The sequence below is a fragment of the Polypterus senegalus genome, chromosome 8 (assembly GCF_016835505.1).
Source record: "Polypterus senegalus isolate Bchr_013 chromosome 8, ASM1683550v1, whole genome shotgun sequence".
In the NCBI taxonomy this organism is placed as follows: domain Eukaryota; kingdom Metazoa; phylum Chordata; class Cladistia; order Polypteriformes; family Polypteridae; genus Polypterus; species Polypterus senegalus.
In genome coordinates, this window is record NC_053161.1 from 65,011,718 (window position 1) to 65,023,883 (window position 12,166).

Sequence of the window (12,166 nt, forward strand, 5' to 3'; positions counted from 1 at the left end):
GTCCTGGTCAAGACAATCTCCTGAACTCCAAACTGAATGTCAGAATGGGAAAGAAAGGTGATTTAAGCAATTTTGAGCGTGGCATGGTTGTTGGTGCCAGACGGGCGGTCTGAGTATTTCACAATCTGCTCAGTTACTGGGATTTTCACGCACAACCATTTCTAGGGTTTACAAAGAATGGTGTGAAAAGGGAAAAACATCCAGTATGCGGTAGTCCTGTGGGCGAAAATGCCTTGTTGATGCTAGAGGTCAGAGGAGAATGGGCCGACTGATTCAAGCTGATAGAAGAGCAACTTTGACTGAAATAACCACTCGTTACAGCCGAGGTATGCAGCAACGCATTTGTGAAGCCACAACACGCACAACCTTGAGGCAGATGGGCTACAACAGCAGAAGACCCCACCGGGTACCACTCATCTCCACTACAAATAGGAAAAAGAGGATACAATTTGCACGAGCTCACCAAAATTGGACAGTTGAAGACTGGAAAAATGTTGCCTGGTCTGATGAGTCTCGATTTCTGTTGAGACATTCAAATGGTAGAGTCAGAATTTGGCATAAACAGAATGAGAACATGGATCCATCATGCCTTGTTACCACTGTGCAGGCTGGTGGTGGTGGTGTAATGGTGTGGGGGATGTTTTCTTGGCACACTTTAGGCCCCTTAGTGCCAATTGGGCATCGTTTAAATGCCACGGGCTACCTGAGCATTGTTTCTGACCATGTCCATCCCTTCATGACCACCATGTACCCATCCTCTGATGGCTACTTCCAGCAGGATAATGCACCATGTCACAAAGCTCGAATGATTTCAAATTGGTTTCTTGAACATGACAATGAGTTCACTGTACTAAAATGGCCCCCACAGTCACCAGATCTCAACCCAATAGAGCATCTTTGGGATGTGGTGGAACGGGAGCTTCGTGCCCTGGATGTGCATCCCACAAATCTCCATCAACTGCAAGATGCTATCCTATCAATATGGGCCAACATTTCTAAAGAATGCTTTCAGTACCTTGTTGAATCAATGCCAAGTACAATTAAGGCAGTTCTGAAGGCGAAAGGGGGTCAAACACCGTATTAGTATGGTGTTCCTAATAATCCTTTAGGTGAGTGTCTGTGTAGATTTTAAAATAAGCCAGATTTAAAGCGTGACAAAAAATGTGACATAAAAACGTCACATAAAATCATTGCAAAAAATCGTTGCACTTTTAGGCTTAGGATTTTATATATAGAGAATTTACTAAAAAATATATCTGCTTTACTATCGCTAAGAAAAAAATTCTTGAGTTTTTGAATACAGATGGACAAAATGTAAGAGCAAGTCAAACAAATTTTGGTATCTGAGCAAATTTTGTGTCAGAGTGAATGTGACGTAGTATATAGTTTAGAAACAGAATATTAAGCTACATAAAATGCATTTTACATGTGAGGTTCAAGAGAAACAAAATACATTCAAATATACCATGCATTAGTTAGGCCTTGGTTGTTTCTGCTCAGTTCAGCTTCTTTATGTCCATTTACATCTCCTTTTGACCCATCACTGCTTCTGCAGCCAAATGTGCTTGGAAAGGAGGCACCAGAGTTGACAACTTTAACTTTTGTCTACAATTTTTTTCTCTTTGATAACCTGTAAGCCTGCTTCAAGTATTGAATATTCAAATAATTAAATTTACCATTTGCTGACTTTGACTGGTTGAGTGTGTAAACAAGCTGTATATTTTTATAATAAAATTGTTAAACATAACAGTAATGTGACACAAAGTAGTGGGCACCTGCTTAGGCTATTAGTACATTTCAGACGTCCTTTACTTATTTAATGGTTAACATCAGTACTGAAAAATACGAATGAGTAAGCATTTACAGAACAATTAACAGCAGTTAAATTCTGATTAGTACAGTATGTTATGTAGTTTTTGTAGTAATTATAACACAGCTAAAATTGTAACCATTTTTGAAAGTATGTATATTTAAGAAAATATCCTGGAAAAGCAGAAATGTGTATTTTATTTACTAGATTTTTAAAAACTGTCTCCAAAATGGCACTTATTTGCACTTTTGCATTACATAAATTATGTTTCACAGCATTCAAAGCTTCTTATTGCTCACAGGTACTATTCTAAATACTTTGGTTTAGATTGTTGAATGCTCAGAATATTCATCTAATGGGATGATAAGAAACCAAGTAGTTTAGAGAGCATTTTTTTAAAACAAAAGTAGTGTGTCATATAAATTGCTAAAGCCTTCTGCATTTGAATGTGAAAGGTAACTACTTAGTAAGTATAATGAATTAAACTCTGGGTTGATAACATAATTAATTAGTGTTCAAATGAAATGGAAACCTAATAAAGGGTGTGTAATAAGAATTTCTGTAGGGCAATGTCAGATTCTTTCATTTGAAAAAGAAATATTTTATCAAGTGTATTTTTTATTATGCCAAAAATATCTTATGCTCAGTGTATGCACAGTACTTTCGTCAATTAAGAATAATGAAGACAAGTATGACAGTGTTTCATTTTTCTATGTAAATGTAATAATTACATGTATATAAAGCTTTCTTCTATTTAATAATATGTATATATATATTTTTCTTTCTGCAGAATTCCTCCATCAGGTAAGAAAGATTATTTCAAACTTGCAGTCTTCAAAAAACACTAAACTTTCATCAGCTTTATGACATTTTAAATCTTTGCCATTTTTCTTTGTGCATGTTTTAGATGATGGCATTAAAAAGGAAGTTGTAATGGTAAGTAATTCGTAAATGTATAATTGCAATTGGTAATGGAAACAGATTTTTCATATGCATTTGGATTTTTGCATATCGTTTTATGATTGTTTATACATTTTCAAAGTCTGCTTTGATTTGTTTGCCTGTTATAACTGCAGGCACTGAAGATGCACAATGTAATAAATCCGGTCCTTTTAGCACTCAGTGTCCAGAGATAGATGCATATGTTCTTTGTTTGCATATACTTTTTCTCATTTTTATATAGTCTGGCTTCATATAATAATACCAAATAAGCCTAAGTTGTATCTTACACATCACAAATATCAACTCCAAAAAACCTAGCAGAATCTTTACAAACATTAAATTACACAAGCATAGCTACCATGTTAATGGTCTTTTTGCCTGAAGCTGCAATTTGACTTAAATGTTATACTATACACTCTTGCCAAGTGAACAGATTTTTGTAGACAGATTGAAAAGGTCTAAGCTGTTCTGATCATTTGTGATGACTGCTGTATTCAATCTGATGCATCATGTCTCTTTTCTGTATCTTTCCTGTACTCTAATAAACTATAATAGTGTGTGTGTGTTTTACATTAGGAACTGACTAAGATCAACACTGTCTTTGATGGAGAAGCTGTTGATCCAGGTATGAAAATTTTAATTTCATGCATTTGTGTATGGCTACAGAATTATGTATACTTAACAGCAATAACGTATCATTTAAATCCCATGTAAGTAGTAACTAAATTGATTTATCCTGAAACTGTACACCATGACATAGCTTAGACTATGAAATTGTATAGTCAGCCATTCAGTAAAATATAACCATTCATCCATTATCCTAACTACAGGGTCACAGGGGTGTGCTGGAGCCAATCCCAGCCAACACAGGGCACAAGGCAGGAAAAAAACCCTGGGCAGGACGTCAACCTACCGCAGGGCACACACACACACCAAGCATACACTAGGGACAATTTAGGACTGCCAATGCACCTAACCTGCTTGTCTTTGGACTGTGGGAGTAAACCGGAGCACCCGGAGGAACATGGGGAGAACATGCAAAACTAGCAAAATACCTGCGATTCGCAGCTGAGAAGTAGTGTGTTAAAGAAGTTACATTCCGTGTTTGTCAACCGTTGTAAAGAAAACAGGTTTCATTCATCGAAGTGTGCACTACCCACACTCGTGAATCTAAGATGTTTAACAGGCATTCACGGTATTAAGTTGTGGATTTGCCTGCGAATATTTAGCGGCAGCGTGTCTATGAACTTAATTTAAACTTAAGCTTTACACCTTGCTTTCCTATTGATATGTCTACAAGTGCTTGTTCAGATTCAGAGGGTTGTTCCTTTCTTACTGCATCAATAAACAGCTCGTCTTCCTCTTTATCTGAGACATCACACACTGCATGCACGGGTTTACCTTTCCCAGTCCTGCAAACTTTAGCAAAGTGGTTCAATATACCACATTTTTTACACTGTCTTCCTTTAGCTGGACATTGACTTTTTCCACCGTGTGCTTTGTTTCCGCAGTAGCTGCACTAATGAATATGCTTGTATGCGTCACTCGCTTCATATTCTTTTGCTGCCTTCTCAATTGTGTAATACGTTTTTTGTTCAGTGCTCTTTGGAGCTCTTGCTTGTTGTCTGCATACTGCGTTCACAGTCAGTTCACGTGAGCCGCTCGGAGTACATGCATCGAAGTTTCTCAGCTGTGCTTGTGCTATCTCATGCGATCTGGCGATGTCCACGGCTTTATTTAATGTTAGCTCAGACCCGGCACTTAAAAGTTTCTCTCGCACTTTTGCTGAGTTTGTGCCAAACACTAGTCTATCCCTGACCATCTCATCTTCATTTGCACACTGTTTTCCTTTAGCTGGACATTGACTTTTTCCACCGTGTGCTTTGTTTCCGCAGTAGCTGCACTTCTGAATATGCTTGTATGCGTCACTCATTTCATATTCTTTTGCTGCCTTTCTCAATTGTGTAATGTGTGTTTTACTCAGTGCTCTTTGGAGCTTTTGCTTATTGTCTGCGTACTGCGTTGACAGTCAGTTCACGTGAGCCGCTCGGAGTACATGCATCGAAGGTTTGCTATCTCGTGCGATCTTGCAATGTCCACAGCTTTATTTAATGTTAGCTCAGACCCGGCACTTAAACGTTTCTCTCGCACTTTTGCTGAGTTTGTGCCAAACATTATTCTATCCCTGACCATCTCATCTTCGTTTGCATAAACACAGTCCTTCTCCAGCAATTTTAACTCCGTTACAAAGTGATCAAAAGTCTAGTTTATACCTTGCAACTAAAATTTTTTTCTTGTAAAAATCGTATTCGTCTTAGCCATGACAAACGCCTTGTGGATTGCTGCTGACGGATGGCCTTATATGGGCAGGCATTCAATTACGTGGGAGGCGTGGGTATGGGGGACGCAATATAGGCAGGCAGCCAACTATGTGGGAGGCGTGGTGATGGGTGACGCAACCGACTCACATGGCGACCGAGCTGCAGGCTTTGGCCATATATATGTATGTAAGTAGGATTCAGTTATGACTGTTACGCGTAGAATTTCGAAATGAAACCTGCTTAACTTTTGTAAGTAAGCTGTAAGGAATAAGCCTGCCAAATTTCAGCTTTCTACCTACATGGGAAGTTGGAGAATTAGTGATGAGTCAGTGAGTGAGTGAGTCAGTGAGTGAGTCAGTCAGTGAGGGCTTTGCCTTTTATTAGTCTAGATAGATATATATATACCAATATACATCAACCTCTAATAAATAGGCTGATATTAGGACAAATGGGAAGACACCTTGCTGTGAGTTTAGGGAACATAATAAAGTGCCCACTATGTGATTTCAGGTGTAACTATTAAACTGTATGAATGCAGCATGCTGTGGTGCGGGTGTCTGTAATTTAAAGGTACTGTTGAGTGTAAGATGAGGCTTGATAATAGCAAATGCAGCTGGACTGTGTGCACGTCCCCTTAGGGGTGTTGTTATTTCAGATTAAATGCTCACGTTCATTCATAAGAACTACAGGGACATCCTTTGTTGCCTTTAATTTCAGTTATGTACAATAATTGCCAACATTCTACTTACTGTGTGACATCAGTAGGGACACTAGGCACAAATGTAATCAAACCACTGAAAATCTGAAGCCATGCAAGTTCTATTGTGATGAAGGGAAGTCAGTTGTACTGCACAGTGTATGCTAACTGTTGCTGCTGCTGGTTCTAAATACAGGAATGAAAAGTGCTAATCTGAAAATTAAGTTAAAATTGGCTGCATTATGTTCTAATATTTTTAGCTGCATTATGTCTTAATAGTTTTAGCTTTGTGCTAAACACAGAAAAAAGCAACTTGATAAAAGACAGAAGACATCCTTTAAATTATTGATCAAGATTTTAAGATAAAATAATTGCCTTAAATTATTCAGAGAAACACACTGTGGCACTAACAACATATAAACAGTGAAGAATAACCCAAAAGTTTCCCTAATAAGTGTCTGCTTCCTTGTGTGTTTTGTGTCTTCAGTCACAGGAAAGATTTATGAATATAATACAAAATCTGGAGCTCGCAGGTGGAAAGAAACTCAGGTGCTGAAAGAACCTCAGCCAGTTCAGCCTGAGAGCAGCGTGCTTGTCATCCCAGCAGTTCCTCCTACTGCAAATCTGGGTAAGGAGAGAACAGGAACCGGCAACTCTAAAAGACCAGAGAGTAAGGGAAGTAAAAACGGAGATGACAAGAACACTGTGCATCCTGGAAGCCAGAACCTTCTGCAGAAACCAGAGGAGGTACCCCAGGAAAGAACTTCATCACAAGCATCTAAAAAAGAGAAAAATGTCGAGCTTTACTCAGGTCAGAAAGATCCTGAAATGTCAGAAGTATAAAAATAGCTGAATCTGTTTGTGTTTTAGTCCTTCAGAGGGGTAATAGACAGAAAAAAAAAGAAGTAATTAACTAGACTGATGCACTAAAGCTAAACTCATAAAGTCCGCAGTGTGGATAAAGTCAAGATTGGCAGCAAATGTGAGTCAACATGTCTATAGACAGACACCATTGACTAATTTCATGCACATCCAGTGACAGCTCTATCATAAATGGATAGTAGCCTGTTAAATAAATCTCCCCAACTATTCTGATGAAAAGTATTATCAGTAATTCTTTACTTAATATATTTTAACTCCTAACTTTATAGTGCCTTATACGCTTTTGCTAAAATGTATTACCATGGATATTTTAGTATTTGGCACAGCTGAGCTTTCAGATAGCCAAACAAGTTTAATGGATTGATTGCTCTCCACTTGTTTGTCAGATTTCTTACATTCTTAGTATTAAATGTTTTTCAGGCAGAGAAATGGAATCTGCATTTATATCATATGATTAAAATGCAATTTTATGAACCTTTTTAAAATCATTGTGATTGTTAACATGCTTCTTTTGAAAGCTTTTTTAAATGTTGAAATAAACACTTCTTGTCCATAATGTATTTACGGTAAGAGGGCAGCAGTTCTTAGCCTGGGGACTGACACAGAGTCTAAGAGTATGGGAAAATCTTTTGAAAAATGTAAAATACACCTGAACTACTGTGGAATTGCTCTCCACATCTGAGTATTTAAATGGAAATGCCTACGAGTGGCACTGTACACTGCCAGAGCAGAAAAGATGTGGTCATACTGAAGGGAGAATTAACAAGATGTGCCCACCAAAACCTAGCAGGGAAAAGGGTTACGAACTGCTGTTGTTTCTTTAGTTTTCCTTTGTATGGTCCACTTTTCTCTTAATTTACTGCATAAACCAATATAGCTGAAATGCTTTCATAAGAGACAATTTATTTTATAATACAATAGGAATGAAATACTGTTCTGATTAATCCTTACTTAGGTTAAACTTGTCTGTGTAAAGCAAGCAAATTTGTAACATGGAATGAAAGCGTTTTTTGTTCTGAAATTTAAATAAAAGCTTGTAAATTTCTGAGCAAATTTTCTCAATTGTGAATCAGTTTTCTAAAGGTTCTTAAAGCACATTTTGTTATTTCTGGATTTATTTACAGTTATCTCAGCCATTTGTTCTTTCCTCTTTAGCTTAAACGTTTATTAAAGAAAGGCAAACTTTGCAAACCAATATATATTGACACAAACTTAATGGCCACTTTATTAGGTACATCTACAAACCCCATTTCCAAAAATGCTGGGATATTTTCTAAAATGCAATAAAAACTGAAATCTGTAATTTAGTAATTATAAACTTGAACCTTTATTTAACAGACAAAAGGACAAAAGAAAGACTTTCGGTGTTTTTCTTTCTTTTTTGGGGTTTGTATCTAATGGCAAGTAGAACATCTTTTAGCCTCGACAGCAGCCTGAATTTTTTGAAGTGGCACACAAAACCTTTGTGAAGTATTGTGGCCCATGCTGACTTGATGCACATATACAGTACTGTGGACTTCCACTTCTACTTAATCCAAAGGTGCTGTGTTGGCTTGAGTTTGGAGACTGTGCAGGCCATTGCAGCAAACTGAAGTCACTGTTACAGTTATGGGACCAGCTCGAGATGTTGGATGCTTGGTGACATGGCATATTATTCTGCTGGATACGTGTAGAGTTTGGCTATAAAGGGATGCACATGGTTAGCAAGAATGTTTAGGTGCTTTGTGGCATTCACATGACCCTCATTTGCCATTAAGAGATTTATGAGATCTATAGAACATTTCCTACACCATGAAACCAGCACCACTAGTAACAAATTACAGTAAAGATGGGCTTTGTGCAATACTATTCTAATCTAATTTCTTGTCATCACACTATGGACCAGACGTTTTTCCCTAAAAAATGTCATCTGGAATCACATTGAGATTTTTATCCTTTAGAATGAGAAGTAAGACAAACTTATTTTTAAGTACCAGTTTTCAAAGCAAAAATCAGTGTGGCCATTTTTAAGGTAGGAAATTACCTTTTGTTCTTGCCGATTTCCAGGACATTTACAATTTTAGCTGGCATAGCCTCTGATTGAGTAGTAAAGTAGTCTGACAACTTGGATGTCATATTTGACAACTGTCTTGCCTTGAAAAATAAACGTATTTGGTAAGTGTTTAAGTTTTTCTAAGTTTTTCCTCTGTGCCCCATAAACCCTTCATTGTAAAGTGGTATAGCGGGCAATGTATTTTTTAAAATTTATAGAAAGCACTTAACTCTAGAACACAATTTTGCATGGCAAAAGTATAAATATCATGTTTGTGAAGAAATAACTTAAAAACACCAAACTTGGGGTAGAACAGTTTTGGGTCATTGGCACTCATTCAGCTTTCTGTTGCCAAACTTGCTTTTGTATCTGACGTCAAGATCAGAGCTCAACTCATTCCTTTGTGCTTAAAAATATTACAATACAGTACTTAAAATCTTTGGTCCTCAGAGCTGCAGTATGGAATATAAAAGATCAGATGCTCCAATGAAAATGATTTTTCAAACCATTCAAATGATTATAGAAGAATTCTTCATAACAGATCATCAAAATTATTTGTACAAAACTCAGTTTGCATTGAAATTCAATGTTGTTTGCTTTTTAAATTGCATTTTATTTCCATCAAAGTTCATTATATTGACACAGGATAAAAGAGATTAAGGATCTCACTGGAAGCATGTACATGACTTTATTCTGCATGTGTGTCCCTGTCACATGTAGAAGTGTTCTGGTAGTATGATTCCTACCTTGTCAGTCATGATGACAACCTTGCTGATTCCAATTGTAATCCTAAAGATGCCTCGGAGACAGAAGAGAAACTCCAACCTCTACAGCTTTTAGATCGAGCCTATCCTCAGCCTCTTCTGTAGGAACCAAGAAACTGGAGAAAGGCAGTTGCTGACCAATTGTGTGGCGCAGCTTCTTGTGCAGTCGGATTTTCCTGTGCGGAAAACACTGTAATGCGCACAATGGAGTGTTTCTGGCATGTGTTTATGTGGAAAATATGCCGTATGTCACATTAAAAAAATACTGTGATGTGAATGAGAAGCATAAAGAGAAAAACAACACAGGCAAACACAGAAGTGTGAAAAAGACTTTATGAAGAAATATTCCTTATTTTCCACCCAAGAAAATACCTTTCAAATACCCCCAAATTTTTTTTGTGAGTTTCATGTTTCCTATTTACAAAGCTGCTGGCAAAACAAATTATAGTCTCAGTTCTGCGAAATTGTTTGCAAATCATAATTTGCCTGTTTTACTCATTACTAGTCTTCATCAAAGTACCCTAAATGTGTGAGTGAATGACATTTTTGTGCCAGTTTGCAAGTTTAAGGGCTCAGTCAGTGGAGCATTGTATTACATATCAGTCATCGACACTTCACTGACAGCAACATGTGTCAAAGGTGACATCCCGCGACATTTTTGTTGATGCACCAGCGTTCACCAAGACCAAATTAAGACAATGTAAGAATTCTGAGACCCTGCACCACCCAGAGCTTAAAATGGATTCTCACCATCCATATCAGCACATCACCTTTCATCTCAGCAGCCGCACAGTTCAGTTGACTTCTAACCTCTGCACTGGAAGCTCGTTTTCATGGTGCAAGTGCGAGATCGACAACTACATTCTCCAAAATGAGCGCACTCTACGCGCTGTGTGAAATCAGCTTTTACATCCATTGATTGTATATTGAATTATTTTGTGCTAGGAGACAGTTCAACAACTACAGAAGCTCTGAAACACATAATGAAAGAACATTATGGGATAATTATCTCGTATATATCCCGTACATACTACGTTCATGATATTTTCATATGTACGAGATAAGGGTTATCCAATAATTTTTTTTCATTGTGTGGTCATCTGGAGTTTTTTGGTTTTTCTGTCCTCCCTAGGCATCAGAACTTACTTTTATTCTAGGTTAATTAGTGTTCTCTTATTTTTAATTCTTAGTTTTTTCTCATTCTTCATCATGTAAAGCACTTTGAGCTACATTATTTGTATGAAAATGTGCTATATAAATACAGTAAATGTTGTTGTTGTTGTTTTTTCATTGTGTGGTTCAGAGTTTTTGTAAACACCACTGCTGCAGAGGTAAGGAAGTTATTAACTTCAAAGACTATTATGGCACACTGTCTCGAAAAGAGTCTGCAAAGCCAAGTGCTGACATTGTTTTCTCTCCGTGGTTACACTTCTGCAAAGGGCAAGTAGTCTTCATTTCTAAGTGTGTGCGGTTTTACATTTCTCTCAACTGTCCCCCTTTAACCCCTCCTAAAACTGGCTTATTTTCCATGTTATATGTTTGCGAGACTTTATTCTCAGTACTAAACAACATTAAGATGGACAAAAGAAACCGACTGACAGATGAACTTAGTGCTGCTTGCTTGGGTTTGAAGTGCTCAAAGTACATACCATCAATTTCAGACTTACCTATTAAAACTCAGCAACGAAAAAATTTTTAAATTGATGTCAAATCAAATGCAACGTATTCCATATTTTTTCAGCTCAATTCAAAATGACTTTTTAAAAGTAGGGTAATATACTAATGCACTATTTCAAGCCCAATTATCAGTGTGCATACCATTTTTTCAACTGCATGTCAATAATTTTTACTTTACTTCTATAATATAATACAAAGCACCACACATGACTGTACTGTATTTTTTAAATAAATGAATACGTAAAGAATTGTTTCTCTTTTGTTTAGTGAGGTGACACGCCAGCAGAGTCAAGTTAGGCATTTTCCGAATTTCTGTCACGCCAAGCCCAAAAGGTTTGCCACCACTGATCTACACGAGCCAGACATAATGTCAGTTTCTCTCCAGTCAATGAACACAGAGACCAAGCCCAGTAACAAACTTGAATATTTCAGCACTCCCAAGGTCTGTCACTGTTGAGAGACATGCAGCTTTGACATTGTGGTAACCAACAGTAGACCAGACATTGCCTTTGTGTACCACACTGCACGGGGCATTAAAGGACAAGTCAGTCAAAATGTTAAAATATGTCATAACAGAGGTGATTAATAATGGCTAGGGGGCGTTTCCTATGGGGGCCACTGATGCCATGGATTGAAGTCCTACTCCTCATTACCATTTCCAGCTGAATTTAAATACATTTCACTCTCTGATTCTCTAAGCACACATTTATTATGTGGTGATATCCAACACACCCAACAGACCCCAGTGCATACCCTTCTCCCACCATCCCTTGCTTCCCATTCAACTTAAATCACCATAGCAATTGACTACAAGCAGTCAGTAAGTGAGCAGACTCTGGTCGTCCTGTACAGGAGAGCAGTGTGGGGCATAGAAAGACATAGAAATTGTCAAGAGAGGTGCTAAGGGTGAAAGAAAAAGGACCTTCATGTGCTGTTTTTGTCTTGTATGGCCTCAATCGAAGAGCAGCAGGTGATTAAGAAAATAAAAGCTGCCCTCAGTTGTACCATCTGAATACTACTGAGTTTACTATAATACCGTAT

At 37.5% G+C, this 12,166-nt stretch overlaps 1 protein-coding gene across 1 annotated transcript in view; it reads left to right on the forward strand.

Annotated features, from left to right (window-relative positions):
• LOC120533990 (cadherin-related family member 3-like) overlaps nucleotides 1-7,695 on the forward strand; it is an 88,987-nt gene extending 81,292 nt beyond the window's left edge. The window contains exons 17-20 of the mRNA XM_039761185.1: nucleotides 2,601-2,614; nucleotides 2,718-2,746; nucleotides 3,329-3,377; nucleotides 6,258-7,695. Of these exons, the coding sequence (XP_039617119.1) occupies nucleotides 2,601-2,614; nucleotides 2,718-2,746; nucleotides 3,329-3,377; nucleotides 6,258-6,613 (448 nt within the window). The 3' untranslated portion in view covers nucleotides 6,614-7,695. The remainder of the gene's footprint in view (nucleotides 1-2,600; nucleotides 2,615-2,717; nucleotides 2,747-3,328; nucleotides 3,378-6,257) is intronic.
• Nucleotides 7,696-12,166: the final 4,471 nt, after the last annotated feature.